This window comes from Chanos chanos, chromosome 9, assembly GCF_902362185.1.
Source record: "Chanos chanos chromosome 9, fChaCha1.1, whole genome shotgun sequence".
Classification (NCBI taxonomy): Eukaryota; Metazoa; Chordata; class Actinopteri; order Gonorynchiformes; family Chanidae; genus Chanos; species Chanos chanos.
Genome location: NC_044503.1, coordinates 26,727,258 through 26,751,712, shown reverse-complemented (window position 1 = coordinate 26,751,712; position 24,455 = coordinate 26,727,258). Strand labels below are relative to the sequence as shown.

Genomic DNA, 24,455 nt, shown 5'->3' with positions numbered 1-24,455 from the left:
AGCAGAACTGTCAGAACGCAACAAAACCCTGGAAAACTGGTGACAGAAACACAAACCAAAGGATATTGTAATGACGTGACCCACGCCTAATTGACCAAGTCAGTGGCTTTAGTCTTTACTTTGACATTTAGAGCATTCTGGCAACACATTAAACTGAAAGACTCGCCCTGATATCTTACTTCTATAAAACATCTCATTTACTGACTGAGTAAAGCGATAGGTTGACGGCACTCTGCAGGGGTGGAAAAAGTAAAAGTAGAAGTACTCTTGCTAAAAAAAAAGTGCTCTGAGTTAAACTGACAACCGTTTTTGTAAATTGTAAATGAGTAACTACTTTACTCTTAAGTATGTTTCAGGAGAGATATTTTAACTCTACGCAGAGTAGTCTTATAGCAAGAGTAATTCTACTTTTACTTTGTTTCACTCTATAATCTGTGTGAGTCTGTGAGATAGACGCACGTTTATGCAGTCCGGGAATGCAAGAACAAGTTTGGCAAAAGAGACCAAAGCAGCATCATCAGACCACGATCTGCTCACAGATACAAGGCACGTAAGCCTTGTACGACATTGTAAGAATATCCAAACAAATCCTGGTGATGCCTAAAAGAGAAACCTTAAAGGAAGACTTTTTATAACATTTTTTATCCATTCTAGATCTGAGCTCTCACCCCCCGTTCCTTATAGGCTATTTCTGGTACTTGTCGTGTGGAGCAGATGAATAGAATCAAAACGCTTACTGCACGCGGAAATATACCGTCTCTTATTATTTTAGTGTAACCGCAACACGGAAACACAAGAGTGCAGCTTAAATGTGTGTGTGTGTGTGTGTGTGTGTGTGAGAGAGAGAGAGAGAGAGATCTATGTTTTCGATCGTATATAACATTTCAAATTACATGTCATACGAGGCTAAGCCTCTGTTTATATCGAAAATCATCGTATTTTTATGTACTGAGAGGAAATTTGATCGTAACGTGCGCATTTTTCATAAATCCATGAATTACAGTTCGACAGTTTGCTATATGTAATATCTGTTGTCACTAAAAATATCCCTTAACATTCAGACTTGCGAAAAGTATATAATAACGCTCCTCTTTCAAGCAAGGATATTAAGTGGAACGCGGGAGTCACAGTTCTTGCCTCACAGAAAAAGAGCTATTTTTGATCTCCTTCAGTTCGTTTCCATGGGGAACATGGGTCTATTTTTTACAGTGTCACATGTTCTCCCATCAGATACAAAGTCAGTAACCTATTTCTGAGCAAAACTATTTAACATTGGTGAGTGTGATGTTAGCCCTGTGTGATGAATCTAACATGAGCTGCACAGGTCCAGCAAAGTGTTTTAACAATTAGAGAGGGTTTGGGGGGATTCACTCTAATATCAGCTGAAAAGAGTTACAACTGAACATGAAAAGATTGCTTTTTATCCGTCCTTTTCTCACACACTCACTCTTGCGCCTTGTGTGTATTTTGTTGTTTGACTGGAAAGGCAATTCTTTTTTTTTTTCCTTTTTTTTTTTGACTGCCACACCCAGAAGTACAGTGTTCAGTGGTAGGGAAGCTCTGACTAATCTGACAGCAATTCTCTGAGATAATTCTTGAGTTTAGCTGTGACCAGTGAATGCTGATTCATCTTGTCCTGGCACTGAAATGCAAGACCAGAGAGAAGCAAACATGTGGTAAGGAATATGTTTGACACAGTCTTGTAATGTAGTAGTCATTTAAAAAGGGGAAACGTGCATGCTTGTACATGAATAACCCCCCCCCACGCACACACACACACACACACACACACACACACACATACACTCACATCACACACACAACCCCAAGATTAATGTTATTTCCCTTGGGCATTTCTTTGCAGAGAGCGTTACTCATGGAAGACACAGAGTACATGAAGGTAACATTGGAGTGCCCTGGTTTATTCTAGAGCTGAGGTGTTGCACCTTAAGTCAGTAGTTTAACCAGAGGAAAGGAAAAGATCAGGGCAAAATCACTGTGTGCATCAGCATGCTAATAAAAAAAAAACAGCAAAACTAGGAGATATATTCACAATCTCAATGTTTCAAAAATATTTTAACAGCTATTCAAAAAAGGCAATAAAGACCTTTGATATGCGAAATTCAACGCGACATATTTGTGAAAAAAAAAAAAAGTAATATGTTAACATGAACGTTTGACAGGCATGAAAATGCACAGGACGTTTCCTCAGAAGGAACCAAAGCAAAATCAAAGCATAATTCATATTTATGATTTTCATAACTCAAGCTTACAGGCTGTAACGCTGATTACACAACATACACGCTAGACAGATGAGAGAGTTAATGTGTGTCTAAACAGGAACACCTGACACCTCTGAAAAAACTTGTTAGTCTGTGTCACTTTGCTGTACTCGCTATCTGCTTCCTCCTCGTTCTCTCTCTGATTGTCATTGAAGAGAGGAAAGCTTCAGGAGTGTTTTTTTGTGCATGTGTCTTAGTCATAGTCAGGCTTCATATGGAGTGTGCCTGGAAACATGTCATAACACACTGCCAACACGCCATGCTGAAGCATAACAAATTAAATTATTTTTGTTGTCGTTGTTGCGTCTTTTGCTTCAACCTGTAATTCTCCCAGATGATCAAAGCTGACGCTTGCTCCAGAGTTCTACTTTGGTGAACATCCAACACAAGCAGTACTTTGGCAAAAGCTACAGTCGCTGCATAGTTCATCAACAGAGAAAATTACATCACGCCACTTGATTGCAAGATGCATTAAATCCCTCGTTAAGACATTTTCAGATTGACTTCAAAAAGGCTGGCTTATCAAATGTCACCCTCTGGTACTCAGATGTATGTGTAGGTTATTATTGATTTCTTCTGAGCTTATGAGATTCTTGTGAGAATGTCTCCCCTCGCTGAGAAATCCAAAAGAGCACTTCGTTTCGTTTTGCCCTTAGGTGTTGAGTGTGTTTGTCTGTGCGATGGACTGGCAACCTGTTCAGGGTGTTTCCCTGTCTTTTGCCCAATGAGTGCTGGAATAGGCTCCAGCGACTCTCACCACCCCAATGAGGATTAATGACTTTGAAAATCAATGAATGTCTGTCAGAGCAGTGCCTACCTCTGGTTAATGTACGTTACTACAACTTAAAAAAAAAAAAACACTAAAGAGATACTTATTGCATCTGTCATGACATGAAAGGCTTCCGTGAGAGGCTTTCTTTTGGGGTAAGGGTGGGTTTAACCGTAATGGCTTCGGGAAACACCCAAGTGCCATTCAGTGCCAGTTGTACTTATGGGTCTGAGGTCGAGCTTGTTTGGTCATAAGGCAGTATCTGTGAAAGACGTATTATGGGTGAACAGGCTCTTTACAAAACTTCGTACAATACATTTAAAAGCTTTGCAAAACCTTCCTTCAGATGTAAGAATGAATAGATCTATTCAGATCAGCCATAACTCATTTCTCGCTGACAGTTATTTGCCATGAAATATACAGTGAAACCGGCTTAGACAAAGATTCACTGTTCAACCGCCAAGCAGCAACTCGTTACAGCTGGTGTCAGGGTTGGAATGGTCCATCCACTGGGAACGTGCGTGATAACACAGTCCATCACTGTTTACGGCAACAACCCACCACTATGTTCTTAAATGGTCTCTGCTCTGTTACAACTAAATATGTCTAAATGACATGGCAGAAATCAAGCACACACAGTCTCCCATTATATTACTCTTTTCCTAAAAACATAGGTCATGATGCACAGCAGATTAGACACAGTATTACTGAACTTGACACAAAGAGACAGACTGCAAAAATTCATACAGAACAGTTAAACGCACGGTAAGCTCTAAATGTCCAGTGGACTTTTAGAGAAAGATATAAAACCTGATGCATAATGTGAGGGCTAAACCTCTAGGCACTTGCATACTGAGAGATTTAAAAAAAAAAAAAAAAATCTCCCTTGAGTTTGAATACGGAAACAAGCTAAGAGATTATTAACCAAAAGATAATGCTTTATTAAAATGTTATTTTACATTGTGGGAGCACAGTTAGACATACAGGATGTTTATTGCGGCAGGAAAAAAAAAACCAAACCACAGTCCGAGGAAAAATTCCAGCGTTGCTTCACAATGATGACTCTACATGGTAAAATGCACTGAGATGACCTTTGCCATTACCAAACTGTAAAACCTCTTTGAACATTTTTGCAGTGGAGGGTCAGTATCCTAAAACACGTCTACCCATTGCGTCATTTCATACTTTAGAGGACTGACATAATGTACCCAGTTTTAAAAATGAGAGGTATCATATTGTCAAAAACAGTTATTGTGGGGACAGAACCAGTGCTCCCATATAAACTGAGCTGTCAGTGAGGCTGTTTTGCATTATGTTTGATTTGACAAGGGGAGTAAATAAAGTGAAGACGTTAAAAAAAAAAAAAAAAAAAAAAAACCCACCACAGTGACAATGAAACAAATTTAGCTGCAATTAATCAGTGCATCTTTTACACCATAGTCAATAATACTCACAATCTTTCTCTATCTCTGTAGGGACAGTGGCTGGTTGACAGGAGAGGTATGTGGTTTAATGGTACTACTGATCTGACCTACAGCTCTATTCTCTGCATTGTTCTCAACTGTGAGCAAATTCCCTTCAAAACTTTCTACCACAATAACCGGGGGTAGGTAATACCTCATACTTACTCTGCCGTCATTCAGACAAGGCATTAATGCAAACAGGTGAAGCAATGTATTTTGTTTAGGTCCAATTTTTAAAATTCAATTCACACAGCACATGACTTTAAGCACAACTGTATTAATTCAGACAATTTCCACGAAAAAAGCGACTCAGAAAAAGTAAAAAAAAAAATCAAGAGGGGGGGGAAAAACAGACAGTGCAATAATGTTTGTTCAGCAGAGAAAGTTTACACTATGCTCTTCAAAATAAAACTATAATTAATTCACTTCAGGTTTAATCAGTTGATGATTTCGCATTAAACAAGACAAATTGATGTGACGCCTGAAATCAATTCCTGACACTTTCATCCTCTAAATGACCCCTTTTATTGTACAGCAAAACTTGAGTAGGGGGTGATTTTACTCTAAACGTGAGAGAAGCATTTCTGTGATTTTCACTGGATCTTTCTGAGCAGTTTGTTGGCTAACTCTGCGACTGAAATGCCTGAGATGGCGACAGCAGCAGTAGTCCTGAAACAGTCGGGAACTCAACCAAAGCCATGCTGAAGGTCTGTGTCCTGTAGGGAACCAGAGGCAGTCTGCACACAGGTGGAGCTCCCAGGGGGAGGGGTGGGGGCTGTGGATCTCCTCTCAGGCTTCAACACCAACAAGTTCAGGTGGCAAAGGAGACTTGGGGTGTTTGCTCTCGAAATGTTGCTTGAAAGTCTTCGGGTCAGGCATTTGAGTCTAAAACACGAGCACACACACACAAAGTTGTTATTTCAAGTACTCCTTAGATCTCTCTCTGTTTATTATGTCAAGGGACATAGTGAAATGGAATGACAGACGTGTTTTACACCACCTTCGGGTGCAAATTAGGAGGAGGACAATGATTATTGCAGAGTCGTATGAAAACTTAACTGAATTTCTCATCAGACCCCAGCTGTCCAGTAGCTGTTTTCACCATGAAGAGCAAAACCAACTCTAATACTGAAGTAACACTAGAGTTAAATAACATCCAATTATGACTACAACCTTTGTTATGCATTTGAAGGAAACACAGTGGATTGTTACACCTCTCGTAACACATTTGAAGGAAACCCAGTGCATTCTTCTGGCACGACATGAACGCTTCTTATGTAACGCTGGTTTGACGGGAATGCCAAAATAAAGGCAAAGCAAAAAACAGACAGTTTGTTTGCAATCACAGAAGGCCCTTTAGTGGGCAGACAATGTGAAGTGGCCTTATTTGAAATATAACAACAGGACTTTGCGATGACAGCACGTGATGTCTGCCTGATAAAGCCTTGTGGGAGAAACTTAACCATGAAACTAACACCAGTTGCAGTAAACACATAACTGAGAAAATTCTGCAGTCCAAACAAAGTTTTGAAATCCCTTACACGACAGACTGAGCAGGTGTACACGAGGGCAGCCTTGGCCGCTGCTTTCTGGTCGTGACCCTTGCTCTTCTTGGCCTCTGCCTGCTTTTTGGCATTCTTCTGCTGAGACTGGATCTTCTGGTGTCCACGAGCCATGATTGCTCACCAATCTACAGAGAAGGCAAAAATCATCTCAAACACTCAGGACGTCATCACAGACGGAATAGGGGAGGCTTACCACGCCCAGCCCACCCATGCACCCACAGCCCCACACCAGTTCCCCTAATTAGGAAATCTGAGTTAAATTTGCTGAATGGAATGAAAGGTTGTCCTTTTAAGATTATCCTTTAGGTTACTTAGTTCTGTTTATGAACTACAAATCAGGCTGCACAGGCATTCAGGAGATTACTTGTAGTATATAAATTAACAGCGGTCACATTTTGGTTTAGTATTTTTTTAAAAAAGTTCATGACCAGTTAAACGGCCTCTTATGTAGTCTAAAGACAAATGTGGTCTGTGATTTATTTGATGACATTTAGGTCGACATTTTTTGTCCTTTCCTCATCATTAACATGTCGAGCTTGGAAAATATGTTACGCTCCAGCCACTTGAACCTGAAAATGTTGCTGCCGTTAGAATGAAGGACCTCAGCTACAAAACAATGAGAACATATATAATGGAAACATACTGGCATTTGTCTTTCACCTGATGTTACACAACAGCACTGATGTGACAAATTCCAAGAAGAACATCAAACACAGCTTCTGCTTTCATTCCAATGGACTGTGACATGCCCTAAGACATGTGACATCATGAACATGCTTAGAGAGTTTGCATATTTCTGTTGCCAGACTGGCAGCTCTGGGATTGTGTGTGTGCATGTGTGTGAGGGACAGAGAAAGAGAGAGAGAGAATTAGGAAAATTGGCTATGTAAATTCTCAATACGTGGGACCAGAAGTCTGTCAATGATTGCAGATGGAAACATGGAACCCTTTGCCTTCACTGAAAACAGACTTTTCTTAAAAATAAAGAGCTGTATTTTATAACAAACTGGATGTTTTGAAAGCAAAATTTTATAACACAAAAGTGTAATTAAGTCCCATAAGAAAACAGAATATGTAAAGCTACTCTGACAGGCAAAGTCAGACAATTACTTAATGGAGAGCAGACCCAAGAGACACAAAAAGACAGAGAAGAAACTCTTTACCACATTTGCAATCGCTTTCTAGAGGCGTAGTTACATATGTCATTCCTCGTTTGATATATTGTAGTGCCGATTAGGTGCTAGTCCCTTCATTTTTACTGAAGTAATAGCAGGATTTGTAATAGCGTGTTATTTCCTATAACATTGCAGAGTGTAGGGCAACACTGTTACCGGCTAGACCTAAACAGTTAGCTATGCAAGGAGAGATGCATGTAGAGTGTCAACAGAAGCATGGAAAAAAGAGTTTAAAGTTGAGGGTCAGTCAAGACCTGGTAACGTCGAGATAGAAAAAGAAATTACTAAGTGGTTGAGAAAAATTGCCAGAGTAATCTCTTTTCTTAGCGCAAAATCGCCTCAAAGGGCAGACATGTTAACGGAGCGGTTAGCAAGCTACTCCAGAAACAAATTAAACGAATGTCTGTTAATTAGCTATGCTAAAAAAAAATACCAACGTTCTTCAACTTTTTCATATTTTGTTAGCTGAATTACATGTGCGATACACAGCGGTTTAGATACAGCTGGTGAATCTTACCGCGAGTGAAATATGTGATAGCATCGGACAGAGAAAAATTCCCCCAGTACCTTGTGTAGCTAGCCAGCTGGTTCGCCGACTGGTCACCATATTTAGCCAACCTTAATCTGGCTAACGTTAGCGACAACGGTAGCTAAGAGAAACTCGCTGTCATAAACTCAACATCAGGACGTAACAAACTTTTAAGAACATGTTCATCTCCACCAAAGTGCTACATATTAAATACCACTAACGAGTATGGATAGCTATGCACAATCCATGCCAAGACAGCAGCAGGCTTAGCTATCTAGCCAGCTGGCTAAAAATACCACACTGTGCAGATGGATAGCAGTTTACTAGTCAGCTGAGTACAATAGCTAGCTCGCTACCAAGAACTGAACTCTAACAGTAGAGACTTGATAATTTAAATAATTATCAGAGACCTCAGACCACATAAAACCTACCTGTTTGAATTGTGCGCAGAAAAAGTAGTCACAAAAGTTACAAACGCACTACTCCTTTCCTTGATAGTTGGCTGCTTACTACTTTGCCTCGACGAAATTCTTGAATTTGCTGTGTGCAGCTGCTTGGTAGGCTATCGCTCTGGTTATCTAGGATACGTCCGGTACAGCACAGTCTATAGCTAGCTAGCTATAACACACATCATCTGGCTAAATGCTTCTGGTCACTTGGATCACACATTGAAGCCATTTCCGTTTTCAAATGAATGCAAATATAAAGGTCCCCTAATTCCAAAGTTTTCAAGTGGTTATACATAAAAACTAAAGAACCATCGAAGGACGAATCACGCTTTTTGTAAAATCAGACAGCAATTTTTCTGTTAAAAACAGTCCTCTGCCGCATTCAGAGTTTTAATAGGAGAAACTCACAATGACTTCATACCTGAATGTTTTAATGTTTAACCTCACTCAACAGTTTCAAAACCTACGAAATACAAAGAGGAGATATACTGACATGAGATGGACCCATCCACGTGGAAACAAAACATTTATTAATAATGATGGAAAAAAAAAAAGATCCAGAGCACTGTACTCTTAGTTTGAGTCTATTATGACAATTCAGGCGGTGGCTCCTCAACATCAGGCGTTACCTTTGCTCATTGGGCTTTTTGTGGACATCTCTCAACATCGCCATCTGCTGTGCTTGGCTGATGAAAGAAGTAGGTTATGCGTTCCAAGTATTGCCGATAATTTATAAACGGCACAGCTGGGATGTCTGTAAGATATGTAAATATAAAACAATCCTAAACAAATTGTTAGGGTTTATGGAGCGTTTAAAAAACATAATAATTAGGATACTATGATTAATTAACTTTAGATCACCCATGTCTTTAGTGGGTGTGTTCTGTAGGCCTACATTTGTTCAGACAGGAAACATCCATTTAGCGATGTTAACCAAAGAGGGACTCCATGTACGAAAAACACAAATGGTTTTTACATTTGTGGGGGCGCCTGTATTTTATTGGAAGGTAGTCATAGCAACACAGCTTCGGGACCCCAGTGTTTACCTGCCAAACAATCTCTAAGTGCATGTTACTTCAACAGTGTCAAATTAGAAACGACATTATAATATAGCTCTGTTTCTCTCTATTTTCCTCTTTTTTTATTATTATTTCTGTGTTCCTGTATCATAATATGTATCTGTTGTTATAAGCATCTTACAGGTGTTTGTTCGTTCTTCCATCAATAAAACGTTTGGGAAAAGACTGATATCTTTCTCTGATTGCAAAATGGGTCGATTTTGTCTGACAGTTTGGTTTTTTAATGAATATCTAATATGCCCGCCCAAAACAAAATCTCGCGAAGACCACTTTCCGGGACAAAAAATTTTTAATCAGCATCAAAACCGATCTCAGCAGTTCCTCTATCGACACAAGCGGATGCATAATTAATTCTACGGATGACTTCGTTGCGGGAGTTAACAGGGATTCCTAAACGCCAACTCAGTTTGTGTGTGGGAGTGCTGTGTGTTCTGGACCATCGAGAGAGAAAGCACGCGCTTTGAGCATGAAGAGAGAACTTTTATGTGGACATTTTTTCAAGTTACATGAAACTCAAGGTAAGAATATCATAGAATTGTTTGGTGCACTCAGTATTAAAAATTTTATCCCTTTTCACTGGGCATCATTTAGGATTTTCTCTTCAACTCTCCACGGTTCCTGAACGTTTAAGATTAAAAAGGTTCAAAGCTTTGGGTTTGAAACATAAAACTTCTGTTTATTGATTCTTCTTTAATAATAATAACAACAACCACAACAATAATAATAATAACACCTATCTGGACAAGACTTAAACCAAGCTGATTTTTAAAAAAACTTTTTTATTATTACAGACTGTTTTTTTTTTCCACATACTGTTCATTTTATGATGAAAAGGTTGTAATATATATTATGTAATGATAAATTTATCTGACAACATGGAATTGAGTAGCAGTGTTATGGAACTAATTCTCAACAGAGAGCTCTTGTTTAGAAAATTCATAGATAATTTATTTGTCACTCGTCAACTGTATAGTGGTATCATTTTGGGTAGAGTTTGGTTAGTAAGTTTTGACTCATAACTGCATGGTCTGGTTTCTCTCTGCTTAAGTAAGAGATCTAATTATTATGAATTATTCATTTTAGTGGGTCAACACTGGTGACCTTATATTTTGGTAAAGCAAAAAATAAAAGATATCGGTATTTGAGAGTTGCATCCTCTTGTAGGCTAGACATGAAGACCATGACACAGGGCATTCTGCCCTGTCTTCTACTGTTGCTGCTTTTACCTGAGGTCAGAGGTCAAAGAAGAAGAAAGCCTGGATACCGGCCAAGCTATCTTCAAGACGGAGACAATGGTATAAGGAACTACTATATGTGTATAGCCACTTTTTTCATACAGTATATATACAGTAGGCTATATAGCTAATTCACCAGTGTTTAATTGACACTGAGAGTCTTAACAGTCAGAGTGTATACATGAGTCCTCATGGATTTATATATACACTTTTAGACTTAATTTCACACTAGTTCATGTGTAGTGTACATGTCTCTCAAAGACCTCCCATTTTTCTTCCTAGTCAACGAACACATTTGCTCTTGAATGGTTAGCTCATGAGGCACGTTGACTGTCTTTTGTTTTTCCCGCCTCCTAGGCCTGAGTTGCCCATTGGATATCGCGTTCATTTTAGACAGTTCTGAGAGTGCTAAGACGCCCCTGTTTGAAAAGCAGAAGGCTTTCGTGCGTTCCTTCAGCACCCGGCTCCTGAAGATGCAGGTGACCGGCTGGCAGCTGAAGATCCGCTTAGCTGCCATACAGTACAGCAGCACCGTGTCCATTGACCACAATTTCATGGACTGGCAGGACCTGGACGTGTTCCTGAGCCGCATAGATGCCATGGCTTACATCGGCCAGGGCACATACTCATCCTACGCCATCTCAAACGCCACTCAGATCTTCACCCGTGAAACCAAAGACGAGAACGTGAGGGTCGCGTTGTTGATGACCGACGGAGTGGATCATCCCCGGAGCCCAGATATCATCAGCACGGCCGCGGAGGCGAAGGGCCGCAACATCAAGCTTTTCACAATAGGATTATCGGACTTGGCACGGGGCAGCCAGAACAGTGCCAAGCTCCGTGCCGTGGCAAGCAGCCCACAATACGTGCACAGCCTCACTGACCCCCATCTAGAGGAGAGGTTGCTTCAGCAACTTGTGAGTTGTCTGGTTGACTTCTTTTTTGCCGTACACTTTCTCCACACTCTTTGATGAAGACTTTGTCGCTGGTTTAGACTATACCATTTCTCTTCGTGCCACAGACGTTGTTAATAAATGAAGAGAGAATAAGGTACAGTCTATGCCATTTGATGGAATTTCTTGTAATCTAGCAAATCAAAGTCTACAGAATCTGCAGACTATGGAGTTAGCATCCATAAATTAAGCTGCTGCATGTTTAATGTGAATATTTTGTACTTTGTCGTAAGTGTCCTATTTGAATTTATCACAATGTCACTGGGTAGTGCAGTTTCAGTGCCAAACTTAATCCCAATGTCCTGAAACGCAGTTCACACATCACTGGCTGAATTGTGTCAGTATGCTTGGAGGATTTTCCAAATACACACAGACATGTCTGCCGTCCATAAAAGGTCAAGTCCCGTCTATGGTCAAACAATGGCTTGGATTGTGCTGTATTCTATAAGTGCATCATGATATTTCCCACTGTCTGCACCCCTTGCCAGTGGGGTCTTTAGAGGAGAAGGAACTCAGACAGTATCGTCAGTTTCCTTTTCACCAGCATGTGCATTGTCCGCCGAGTATATGTCAGGCAATGGAAACATTTTTTCCCACTCTGGTCTAATTCTTCTTTTTCTTTTTTTTCCCCCACTTCCAGACTACAGTTGCAAATGAAGGAGTAAGTATTCTCACGAAAACACGATCGGTATTGTTTTTGCAGAGGCACAGTTTCCTATCTTTGCTGTTTATTTCTATTTTATGCTATAGTGTCCTCAACCCAAACCATGTTTGTGTGAAAAAGGAGAGAGAGGCCCTCCTGGAAGTCCAGTAAGTGCACCAATGCTTACACTATAAATATTTGATGCAGTTTTACACAAGCAGGTCAGACGTTTCAATCATCAATCATCTTTGTTCTCCAGGGTAAAAAGGGGGATCCTGGGTATGAAGGATCCCCAGGTCCAAAAGGTTCAAGGGTGAGTAGGAAAAAATCACCATGTGTATAAATAAGAATCAGAATCAATTTCTAACGGAAACCTTGATTTCATTGCTAGGGAGAACCTGGACCAATGGGCCCTCCTGGGATTGAAGGAGTTGAAGTATGTGCTATTTAGTTTGGTTTGATTAAAATTGGTTTATTCCATCTATATATGTTCCTAATAAAGCTCCAATTGCCTGTTGATTCATTCCTTATGATGATCATAAGACTCAATTATGAAATCATATATAATCATACACATGTTCAGCAATTAATTTTGTTTACTAATCATCCATAGGGAAGAACTGGATTTAAAGGGGATAAGGTGAGCTACTGAATGTGTCTTATGACTTCTGCATCAAGATTCACAAGACCAGAATTCATCTTTTATTGTAAATGAAATTGCTTTACCTCACACATTGGTCATGCCATTAGTGTCTGTCCATCCAACACTTCAGTTGCGCATGAATGGCGGGAAGGTGTAACGTTTCGTTTTCAGCGTATGCGCTTATATTGGTCCCTGAAAGGCTTTGATGTGCGGTGGTTAGAGACAGAATGAGACACGTTTTGGGTTATGTTGCAGGGAGAGAGGGGTGACTGTGGTGCTGCTGGAGAAAAAGGGGATGAAGTAAGTTAATCCACTACCTGCTTCCTACAGACGTTTTTTACTTTTTATGTTCCGCTCTGTGTTGGATGAGTAAATCACAATGATGTTTTTAACAGGGCCCACAGGGACCTCCAGGACCACGTGGACCCAAAGGAGAACAGGCATAGCATTGCAGTTTATCCATTTATTTCACAATTAATTCACACATCTATTTACACTCCAAGGCAAACAGCTCACAAGTTAGTTTTTAAGTGAATAGAAACATTTTTCATTTTAACTGAACAAGTATTCATCATTTCCTGATTTAGTGACTTTCTTCTACTCACACAATTTATTACTAACATTTGGTTCACAGCATTTTAAATGTCTTGATGCATTTTCCATGAGAAATGTATCATTTAAGAATTATATAATGAAAGATATATTCATTGTAAGGGTTTGCAGTATATTCTTGACTTATGTAGAAAGAAAATCTTTGAAGAATTCATACTCTTTGTAATGTATATAATGTGAAAAGGAGGCACAGCTAGTTACCTGCTTGGAACATGACCAATACAAACATGTCATATTGTCCACTGACAATGACTTTTCCTCACCCTTGCACTTATGGAATGTGATTTCTGGATTACTCACAACCCCTAGCGCTAATGTGTATATCCAGAGCTGTGAATCCAGGCTTGCAGAATATTGTTCTTCTGCAGCCGCAGACTTTGTGCCATGGGATTAAGGGAAGAGACAGAATTGTTCAGTTTGACTTCAGTCAGGACCTCTAGGCATTGTTTTTTTTTTTCATGTTTAGAAAAATCTTTTTATGACACTTACATTGATTGTCCTATTGTGTAACTGCTAAGGTGTAATGTCGAAAGACCAGCTGTGATAAGGTTAACTGAAACATAAAACACAAGCAGAAACAAATATCTTTTTCCCAATTTTTGTAACAGGGTCCAACTGGGCCACCAGGGGACCAAGGACCAGAGGGGCCAATAGGACCCAAAGTAAGACCATTATTGCTTGTAAAACTGAAAAGTCCCCTTGACATGAATTAATGCAAGATGGAAAAATCTGTATTCACACCATTCCTTGAATCTCACAGAGAGTCTGAGAACTGACCATTTTAGCATGTTTCTGAGCATCTTTTCCGTGTTAATGGAAAAGCTGGACTTCAGTGCTGTGTGTGGGCTGGAGCATTCCAAACAAAGAGAGCCTTGAAAACCATTGAAATCTATTGCGAATTTACTGCCTATTCAGGCTCTTTGAAGACTTGATATTGTTAAAGAAACAAGTAATGCCTGTGTTCTTCAGAAATCACACACCGTTTATGAGTTTTATAGGTTCCTTCACCATAACCATGAATCACATTGAGGTCCTTATAGATCTTATATAGGAATCATCAGGTCTTGAGAACTGGAGATGCGGCAATACCAAATTTCAATCTGTGAAATATGTATTATTCAATATTTAGTGTGATGTCCTTATCTAAATTTCTGTTTGATACATTAGAAAAGAAAATGTTTTCTTAGACCTGCATTGTGACCAGACTGGTGTCTAAATTGCATTATTAATTCGGATTCTCAATTCAACATGCAGTTTTGTCCAGCAGTCATCTGAACAATGATCGTACAGAAAATGATTCCAAAGAGATCTGCTCTAGCCGGCATGCAGAAATTTCACTCTCGTATGGGAGGAGTTAATGCACAGTATAGTTTGTAAGACAAAAGCATAATAACAGTAATAAGTGAAAGTACATGTCTCCGAGAGAAAACTTAATGCAATCAGAGATTCTGATTCACAAAATAACATTGTGACCTGGAATTGCACACCTTCGTCTGCAGGGAGACCGTGGACCAATCGGTCCCGGTGGACCTCCAGGGGATGTTGGCATTGGATTTCCTGGTCCTAAGGTAATGTGTTTTATTACTGTTTAAAGATTACAGATTTTAAAAATTACATTAGCACCACACTGAGTAAGAAGACCAACCAGTTTAAGTCAATCTACCACTGAACTCTTATTGTGATGCTATATGCTATTGTGCCCTTTGTCAACGTGTGGGAAAAAAGTGGTGTTTCCCATTACACTCTAACCACTAAGTCTGTATCTTCACTTTGATCAAAACACATATTGTTTTGCCTTGTTTTTCACTGCTCAAAACAAGTTTATATATTTCCAGGGTGACAAAGGCAACCAGGGGAGGCCAGGACCTCTTGGCCCAGCTGGAATAGGGGAGCCTGGCAAGCCTGTAAGTAGACGCCAATGGTCTGTTTTCTAGAACTTCCAATACAACTTCAAATTCCTTGGAATTTATGTTAGTATCAAAATTTGTTACACTGCCTCTAACAGTGTTGCAAGTAAAAAATATTCATGGTATTGTACTTCACAAAAAGGGAGCTCCAGGGCCTCCAGGAGCCCAGGGGAATCCAGGTCTTCCGGGTGAGGGTTTACCAGGACCTAAGGTGAGTATGTGGATTTTGAGCCAAAAACTACTACCAAAAACGATTTCTCTCTCCAGTATGGGACTACACTTCTGAACATCTGCTTTGTATACAGTTGTTTGGGTTAATCTTTCAGTATCCTAGAAATCAACGCATCAAAAGCACTCTCAGATCAGTAACTTGCTTATTAACCCTGCATATATGCCAACTCTCCAGGAGTGATTCTAGACGGCAGTAATCTGGTCTGTCCTATTAAAGGCATGTTATGTGAGAATCTGTACCACCTATTCTGTGTAGAATCTCTGTAAAATCCATGTCATAGCTTCAACTAGAGCTCTTAACCAGTCAAGCTGACTTACTAATTGTACACTCACTCAAACTGAACAATCAGTTATTTGGAAATGAAGCTACAGCATTAATACTGCTACATTTGAATTAGGGAAAATCAGGAAAGTGTTGTGATAAGTGCTGGGGGAAAGGATAAGGAAGAGAACAACATGTATATGCATTTATTGTGATATTTTGGCTTAAACTGTGCATCTGTTTCTCAGGGCGATCGAGGATATGATGGTCCAAAGGGTGGGCGTGGACCTCCAGGTGTAGGGATAAAGGGTGACAAGGTGAGGCAGACTTCTTTCCTCTCTTAAAATAGATGAGGGACAATGGCACTTTAAGTGGCTTGTAGTGTTCTAAGTGTTTACACGACCTAGTGAATCTCCTCCTCTTTTGTGCCGACTTAGGGCGATGTTGGCCTCCCAGGACAACCTGGACCTGTGGGTTTTCCTGGGAAAGGAATTCAAGGAGAGAAGGTGCTCATCCAGAAGTAAAATTTGTTCTGTTTGTTTTCTCCTAACATATTTATAACACAGTTACTATATGCTCAGTTTTATTTCTGATGTTATAACTGCAGCTTACTTCTATGCTATTACAACCTATTCTTTTCTATCCGTGTATCCTCCTGTCTGTAGGGGAGCCAAGGGCCAATAGGCCCTCCTGGTCCCAGAGGGGTACCAGGGATAGGACTGATGGGTCCAAAGGTGAGATTGCGGGATGAAACATCCATAAACACTGACAACAGAAAGCAAAACAGAAGCTGAACAGAGACTTGGTGAACACTACTCTGGACAGATGCTCTACCAATAAGAATTAATGTGACGTTAATAAGGTGTAGAGCTGCGTTTCTCAACCCAAAATCACTCTTCTGCTTATTTTGTTTTTGCCTTGCAGTAGCATATGATATAGCGGATCCCACATTAGATCATTAGTTGATCAGTTGAATAAAAGGTAACAAGCTAAAGCTGATTCAAAAGATGTGTAGGGCAGGTGGGCATTATGGACTGGGACTGATAAATAAAAAAGGTGGTGTATATAGTATTAGAGTCACACAGGGATTCCAATAAAACTTTGGCTTACATATTTATAATGAATGAGCCTGAAGGGCAGTCTTTAGTTCTTTACAGTAGATGAGTGTCTATATATACATTTTGTGGCTGGGACTTAAGGATTTACTTAGTTTTTTATGAGATCTTAAAATGAAACCATCTAAGCAGGTACCGTGTTTTGTTTTTGTTTTGTTTTATTTTGTTTTGCAGGGAGATCAGGGGTTCTCCGGTGAGCCTGGACCCCCTGGTGAGAGGGGTGTTGGAGAGCAAGGCCCAAAAGTGAGTTATTCCCTTTAATCACAGAGCAGTTGTCTGATCACAAGGCAACATGATAACATTTTCACAGTGACATAGTCTAGCACTTATTCCCAGGTTATTGTACTATAACAAGAATTCTTCACTGTTTTACATACCTCAGGGTGATCCTGGAGCTCCAGGGGCAACAGGTGCTCCAGGTGTTCTAGGAGAAGATGGAGCAGTGGGACCAAAGGTTGACATTCTTACTGCAACTGACCGACTCTCCGCTCTTTTAACTGTCTGTTGCATAGCACAGAGAATGTTGGTTTAACAGCAAGTTTTGAAAACCTGCTCACTCAGTTAAACTGTAAAATTTCATTGGTTATTCGACCATTACAATATAACCTAACTGATAAAAATGAATGGGCATGAAATGATTGCCATAATTCACCAGTTTGCGCCTGTGATTCTAAACACCCACACAGTCTCACTGTAAAACGCCACAAAATAAACACAAAGATGTGGGAACCTAAATCATAATAAGTAGAGATAGACTGTATTCCAGATGAGATTTTTTGCTATTCACACTTCAAGCTGAACATTTTAATTTTGTACAGAAACTCTGCACTAGTACTGTTCCTTTCTCACATAAAACACATATGAGAAACTCTCTGGATGAATCCTGGAGAGATTTGATCAGATTTGCTGTTTGATGTTAAGAAGACCTTCTATATTTGTATTGTTCTGTAATATCATGGTCAAACTATAGGGTGAGAGGGGCCCACCTGGACCTAAAGGCCAAGATGGGGTACCAGGGACTGGCACTCCGGGAGAAAAGGTTTCATATCTCATTCACGTTAAGAATAAACCTTGGGTACTTTCCAAGATAAATGGCTTTAATAAACAGGGAATAAAGAAACATTATGTCAATGCACTTATACCAATATTCTCCTTATAAGAGCTTGTTATGTAATTAGTGATGTGTGACTCTTTCAGGGGGATCCAGGGGTGAGGGGTCTCAGAGGTCAATCAGGGCCACCAGGGGCTCCAGGCCCAACAGGAGCCAAGGTAGACAAAAACAAAATGCTTTAGTCCTCAGAACACACACACACACACACAGATAGATAGATAGATAGATAGATAGATAGATAGATAGATAGATAGATAATTTAATCCTGAAACCATTCCAGAAGATGTCCTCCAAGGCTGTACATTTTTGTGTTTATTTTCACTCAATTAGGGGAGACCAGGGAGTCCAGGACCAGCTGGTATACCTGGACCACCAGGAAGAGGTATACCTGGCGCTAAGGTAAGACAAGTTTGCTTTCCAGGTTTTTGCTGTTGTTGTTGTTGTTGTTGTTGTTGTTGTTTTACCTAAGGTCAAGGTGGAACCTCTGTTGATTCTACTGGTCAAGACACAACTCTCTCATTCTCTCTCACTCATTATCTAGGCCATTTATCCTAATTAGGGTTGCAGGGGGTGCTGGAGCCTATCCCAGCATTCATTGGGCAAAAGGCAGGGAAACACCCTGGACAAGTCACCAGTCCATCACCAGACACAACTCAACTTTGAATAAATTATGTTAAGATGTGTCATGCTGTTTGAGGCGTGATACAATTTGAATTTTATACGGTTGGTTTAGCAGTTAACAACTTTTTTTTGTGAAAGCCACTCAAATATTGGAAATATTAACCAGAGAAGAAAACTAAGAAGTGCAGTACAATTTGAAAAAACAAAAAGGCTGGTTCAGTTAAGAGGCACATAATGAGTTTACCCGATAATTCTATGAGACAACAAATTCTTGAAATAAGGTTGTCAGTTTGTTTGTTTATTTGTTTGTTTGTTTGCAGGGTGACCCTGGTCCAGCAGGAACAACAGGACCAGTTGGGGAGCCAGGTATAGGGATTCCAGGGCCAAAGGTAAATTAAATAAAGCAAGCATTCACACGCTCATTTTCACTTCTCCCAAAAGAGTTCAGTTTTTTCTTATTTCTTTTTTTTTTATTCAATATCACAGAACACTTTTTAGGGAGGTAAGTAGAGGGTATGTTTATTGGTCTCACACTCCTGTGTTTATTAGGTGCACCATTGAGTTTTGCTGAATGTTCTTGCAATGCAGGAAACATTACTTTTCACTTAATTCATGACACTGTTTTTCTCTGACCTTAAGGGTGACAGAGGATTACCAGGACCAGTTGGACCACCTGGACTGAAAGGGGATGGCTACCCTGGACCACCAGTTAATATTCATCATCATTATTTTATATTACACAACCAATACCTACGCATAAATATGTTTCATCTTTGTCATTTTTGTATTTTATTTGCTGTTGGAACCGGTGGAGTTATTACATTTTAGAAAGATTTATAAATATTTGTAACACTATGTTATAATTCATGTCATGTTATTAATGTCTCCAAATCAGGAACATTAGGGCATTTCAGCACTTGCTCAAATAAAGCTCTGGTATAAGTTTAAGGGTCAGTTACCATGATCAGAAGAATCTGTGTTGTGAAACAAGCAGATCTATGAAATGGGTACTTGGAGCAAGGTCTGAGACACACTGGTCATTAGTAATGCACTTTATCATGGTCTTATGTGAATTATACTCAGGGACCTCCAGGGTTACCAGGACTTATAGGAGAAATGGGACCAGAAGGAAAAGGTTTACCTGGACCAAAGGTAAGTTGCATTACCCAGGGATGGTTGAACAAATAAATACACTCTGACGGCAAAGATGTTTAAAGGATGCTGTTGTTCAACAGGGAGATCGAGGAATCCCAGGCCCTCCAGGACCTATTGGACCACCAGGGACTGGACTGACTGGTCCAAAGGCTAGTTATTCCCACTGAAAAACACAACAACACACCTGAGTCAGTTTTTACTTGACCAACCAGACCATGATTATTATAACCAGTCAGGTTATCATACAGCAACAAGAAATACGGGAAACAGTTGGTAGTCTGTAAGAAGAAGATTGAGAAGTGCTTTACTGGATTTTACATTTTAATGACCATTATTTTCCGATATGGCAGGGTGCCACTGGTCAAACCGGTCTACCTGGTCCACCAGGATTACCAGGGGAAGGTATCCAAGGGGCAAAGGTATAATGGGATGAATGCAGCCCGGTACAATCAAACAAACTAACTGGCTACCTAGCCATGTTTCTTGAATTGACACATCTTATTCTGGACCATACTTAAACACATACAATCCCTGTTGTTATTTCTAGGGTGATACTGGTTTCCAAGGTTTACCAGGACCTAGGGGCCCCCCAGGAGAGGGTCTGCCAGGACAAAAGGTGAGGACAGTTTTCTGCTCTGTATCCAGTGTCTTACGACCCAAACAACATATCTAATGCTGTGGAAATGCTGCAGGGTGATCGTGGGTTCACTGGTGAACGTGGGAGGAAAGGGGACAAGGGAGGACAAGGAGAACCAGGGGCACCTGGATCAACGGTAAGCCCCACAAGACAAGAGGAAAAATTGCATGAGTAATGGGTTAACATGGCATGAGCAATGACTTAAATGGTACTTTGAGAAACTCATTTCTTGTTAACATAAAATGGTATCAGAAACCAAACGGTGATGTGACAATTTTTTAAGTACTGAAGTAACATAAGGGTCTCTGGAGGTCAGTGCCAGGGACCACACTGAATTGGTTATGTCCTGTATTTAGCTAACACAGGGCTTGCTCTGAGCTCAAACTAATCAGATCTGACCACGAGTTCCTTATTTACCACCTTGAATTAATGCTAAAGCTGTGGACTCTGGTTATTGTAATTATAGGAATAGTTGTAATATTTGATATCCACCCTTTGAAAGGCAGAAAATATGAATGTTATGTCTTCATCTTACAGGGCCAATTAGGGCAAAAGGGAGAGCCTGGTCTCACAGTAAGTGAAATAATTCAATAACTTTGACAAACTTGTGTTCTAAGAAGGAAATGTTTGGCCAAGTATCATGGGCAGGAAATATGGTGGATGGGTTTACTTTTCTTAAAATAACAATACAACACTCCCTCACGTCCCACAGAGAGACGAAGTTATCAAAATAGTCAAGTCAATTTGTGGTGAGTATCCATCAATTCAATTTTTAAATTTTATTTTATTTCCATTTTTGCCTAATTTGAAATTCTCTCTTAATTGTGGTCTCTTTGGACTCCCTATTACACAACAGCTGTCTCAGTCTACTTCAGTGTGGACTAGCAGACATGTAATTAAAGTCTCCCTGTCTTTTCACACAGCAAACTCTGTAGTAATATGAAGTGACATGTGGCAACATGTAGAGGAGAGCAGTATAATTACTTCCACTTAATTCCAGCTCAATTGACTATGACCCTCCCACACTGAGGAGAAGGACAGTCAGCCACCCACCTGAGAAAACAAGGCTTATTCTGTTCTCTGAAACTCTCTACACACTCACTACATGTAGTAGTGTATGTTGATTCTTTGGAGACTGTGGCTTTAGTGCTTATATAGTAAAAAATAAAATCTTTTCTTCTCTGCAGGCTGTGGGATAAAATGTAGGGAGAGTCCTCTAGAACTTGTCTTTGTTATCGACAGCTCAGAGAGCGTGGGCCCAGAGAACTTTGATATCGTGAAAGACTTTGTGAACGCACTTATCGACCGCGTCTCAGTCAGTCCCGAGGTGACACACGTGGGCGTGGTCCTCTATAGCCACATCAACTTTGTGGTGACCACTCTGGTCCAGCAGATGGGTCGGGATGAGGTCAAGGCAGCCGTGCGTAGAATGCCCTACTTAGGGGAGGGGACTTACACAGGAAGTGCCATCAATCAGGCCAATCAGATCTTCCGGGAAGCTCGCTCAGGGGTGCGAAAAGTCGGCGTGGTCATAACAGACGGACAGGCAGATGAACGGGATGTCATTAGACTGGAAGACGCTGTTCGAGAGGCTCATTCGGCAAGCACTGAGATGTTTGTCATTGGCGTGGTGAACCAGAGCGACCCATTCTTCCCAGATTTTAAAAAAGAACTGGACATGATAGCCTCTCGACCTGCCAGGGAACACGTTTACCTGATAAATGACTTCAGAAATCTACCCAGTAAGTCATAGCTTCTTGCACATATGAGAAAAATCACGAAGGAGCAGTCCATATATATACACACATACATATATTATACAGCAGACTCTAAGCTACGGAATGTGTCTGTCTGTCTAACAAATAAGTTTTAGAGAGTAAGCTGCTGAGCAGGATTTGCGAGAGTGAAGATGACAATACCCTCTTCAGTGCCATTCCTGGTGGTCATCTGCCTCCTGGCACCGCTGGGAAACCCACCCGTGTTGGGAAACCACCTGTGAGGACAGACACACCTACTTTCAATGAACAATTCAGGAGAACACACAAGGAGGTAAATGCAAATGCTGTGTATTGAAGCAGATATTTCATCCACACAAATGACGAATTTCCCAGAAAAAGCCTCAACATATCAGAAATTTTGCTTTTGTCCCCTCATAAAGCTATAATCACTGCCTACATGTATAAAAAATTAATCTTTGTTATTTTTGGGTAAATCAGCCAGGCCCACCTGGAGAGAGAGACATGTTCCCTTTCTTTGAACCTGAACCGGAAGAAATTGAGGAAGGAGAGATCACCAGGGCACCATATTTTAATGGCGACATAATGAAACTCTTGACAGATCTCCCCCTCCCTTCCTTGGACAGACAGAACAGAACAGACCTTCGTAGTCCCACCCTAAGGCCGTTTCCCATGACAACAACCCAGGGACCCGTACCTCCAATGCAAGATGATGTCATTTTAGGTAACATTATGCTGCTCGGTCACTCTGACTGTCAGGGTTAATGAAACATGTAAGGTCAGTTAAAAACGCCATTATTCTGTTTCAAACATGTACTCTGGGTTTGATAACAAATGGTGTTCAGTCATTTTATTATACCTTTTAGAAACCCACTTGTTGAAGGTTCTGTGAATATGGATAATGACTTGCCCATAGTCGTTCGTCATACTTCGGTAATATTATAACTTATATTAACTGATACCTAATTGTTGTTCTTTTCAGAAAAGGGATGTCAGCAACCCCTGGATCCGGGTCCTTGTCGGGCATATGTGGTGAAGTGGTACTATGATTTCAAAGCTAACGCATGTGCCCAGTTCTGGTACGGAGGCTGCCAAGGAAACCGGAATCGTTTTGACACTGAAAAAATCTGCCAAAAAACTTGTGTGAAACTGTAACATGTGATAGTTTTCCACTATCAGTAGACCCATTACATAGCATTCAAGAGAAAATTCTCATAGAAAACAAAATCTACTACTAGACTAGTAGTAGATACAATACTACTATTTACTAGTCCAAAGCAACTGGAAAAATGTAGTGCCTTTTTTCATTTAAACATTTAAGACATCAGTTTTTCCATTTAGCAACAAATACCTCTGTAACTTCAAAAACATATTAGACATGTTCTATGTTAACACACAAATCTAGAATAGCATAATAGTTCAGCTGTGACTATGATATTTCTCAGAGTAACATTTTTAGTACAAAACATGGCATAAAAGAAATGCACTTATGATGGAAATGGAAATTCAGACAAACCAGTTTCATTTATATATTTGCAGCAGAACTTGATGAAACGAGATAAAAATCCATTTTTTATTTGTTCAGGAGTATGACACCAAACAATGAAACATGTCAAATCCCCGAGGTTAAAACACAACAGAAGGCCATCAATATCACTTCAATGGACTGGATATCTGACAACATTAAACATTTCTTGGTTTGGTATCTGAAAACAAAAAGTTGTATGAGGGGAGATATCATAAACTTCCTGAATAAACTAGGTCCACCAATTGCTTCAAAATGGCACATGCAATTACAGTTTGTAACAGTGAGCAAGTGAGCACAACCCGTACCACTATTCTTACAATTGCAAAGCTTAAATGTTTCAAACTGCAAATGATTTCCCAAATGATCACTGGTGCCCCCCCCCCCCACCTTTCCTGGATGGATTTGATAGGACCAAAGGAAGGTATCATCACATTGGGTAAAATGTGATTTGTGTAATTTGTTTTAAAGAACTGAAACACCACCAAAACTCACTACTCAGTATCTTTGTCTGTATTCAATTAATGTAATTGTCATAAACTAAGAAGACTAAAGTAATGCTTAAGACACATGTTTTAAGATTAAAATTCAATTTCATTTCATGTTTTGTTTTTTAAACATATGTGTAGTTTCTTTCAAACAGAAAAAACAATACATATATATCTGACAAAGCGTTATGTGGAAAATGTCACTGAAACACTAAAATTATTTTTATTCTTCCCCTTGCTTCCAATCCTTGATGACATTACTGAGGAGTC

General features: G+C 40.0%; 2 protein-coding genes across 2 annotated transcripts; one reads left to right on the top strand and one right to left on the bottom strand.

The window, feature by feature from the left end:
* Positions 1-4,025: 4,025 nt before the first annotated feature.
* LOC115820749 (zinc finger protein 706) lies at positions 4,026-8,356 on the bottom strand. Its single transcript, XM_030784406.1, has 3 exons — positions 8,215-8,356; positions 6,056-6,204; positions 4,026-5,399 (listed from the first exon to the last, which is right to left on the bottom strand). The coding sequence occupies exons 2-3, from the start codon at positions 6,188-6,190 to the stop codon at positions 5,304-5,306; spliced, it is 231 nt and encodes a 76-aa protein (XP_030640266.1). The 5' UTR covers positions 6,191-6,204; positions 8,215-8,356; the 3' UTR covers positions 4,026-5,303.
* Positions 8,357-10,491: 2,135 nt separating this feature from the next.
* On the top strand, positions 10,492-23,327 carry col28a1b (collagen, type XXVIII, alpha 1b). The gene is made up of 34 exons (XM_030785345.1): positions 10,492-10,606; positions 10,904-11,463; positions 12,140-12,160; positions 12,250-12,309; positions 12,402-12,455; positions 12,534-12,578; positions 12,756-12,782; positions 13,041-13,085; positions 13,181-13,225; positions 14,006-14,059; positions 14,897-14,965; positions 15,233-15,301; positions 15,447-15,515; positions 16,046-16,114; positions 16,235-16,303; positions 16,463-16,531; positions 17,087-17,155; positions 17,295-17,366; positions 17,883-17,951; positions 18,110-18,181; positions 18,354-18,422; positions 18,965-19,033; positions 19,284-19,352; positions 19,728-19,796; positions 19,880-19,948; positions 20,150-20,218; positions 20,347-20,415; positions 20,492-20,572; positions 20,974-21,009; positions 21,149-21,185; positions 21,624-22,178; positions 22,304-22,431; positions 22,653-22,896; positions 23,155-23,327. The coding sequence occupies exons 1-34, from the start codon at positions 10,492-10,494 to the stop codon at positions 23,325-23,327; spliced, it is 3,459 nt and encodes a 1,152-aa protein (XP_030641205.1).
* Positions 23,328-24,455: the final 1,128 nt, after the last annotated feature.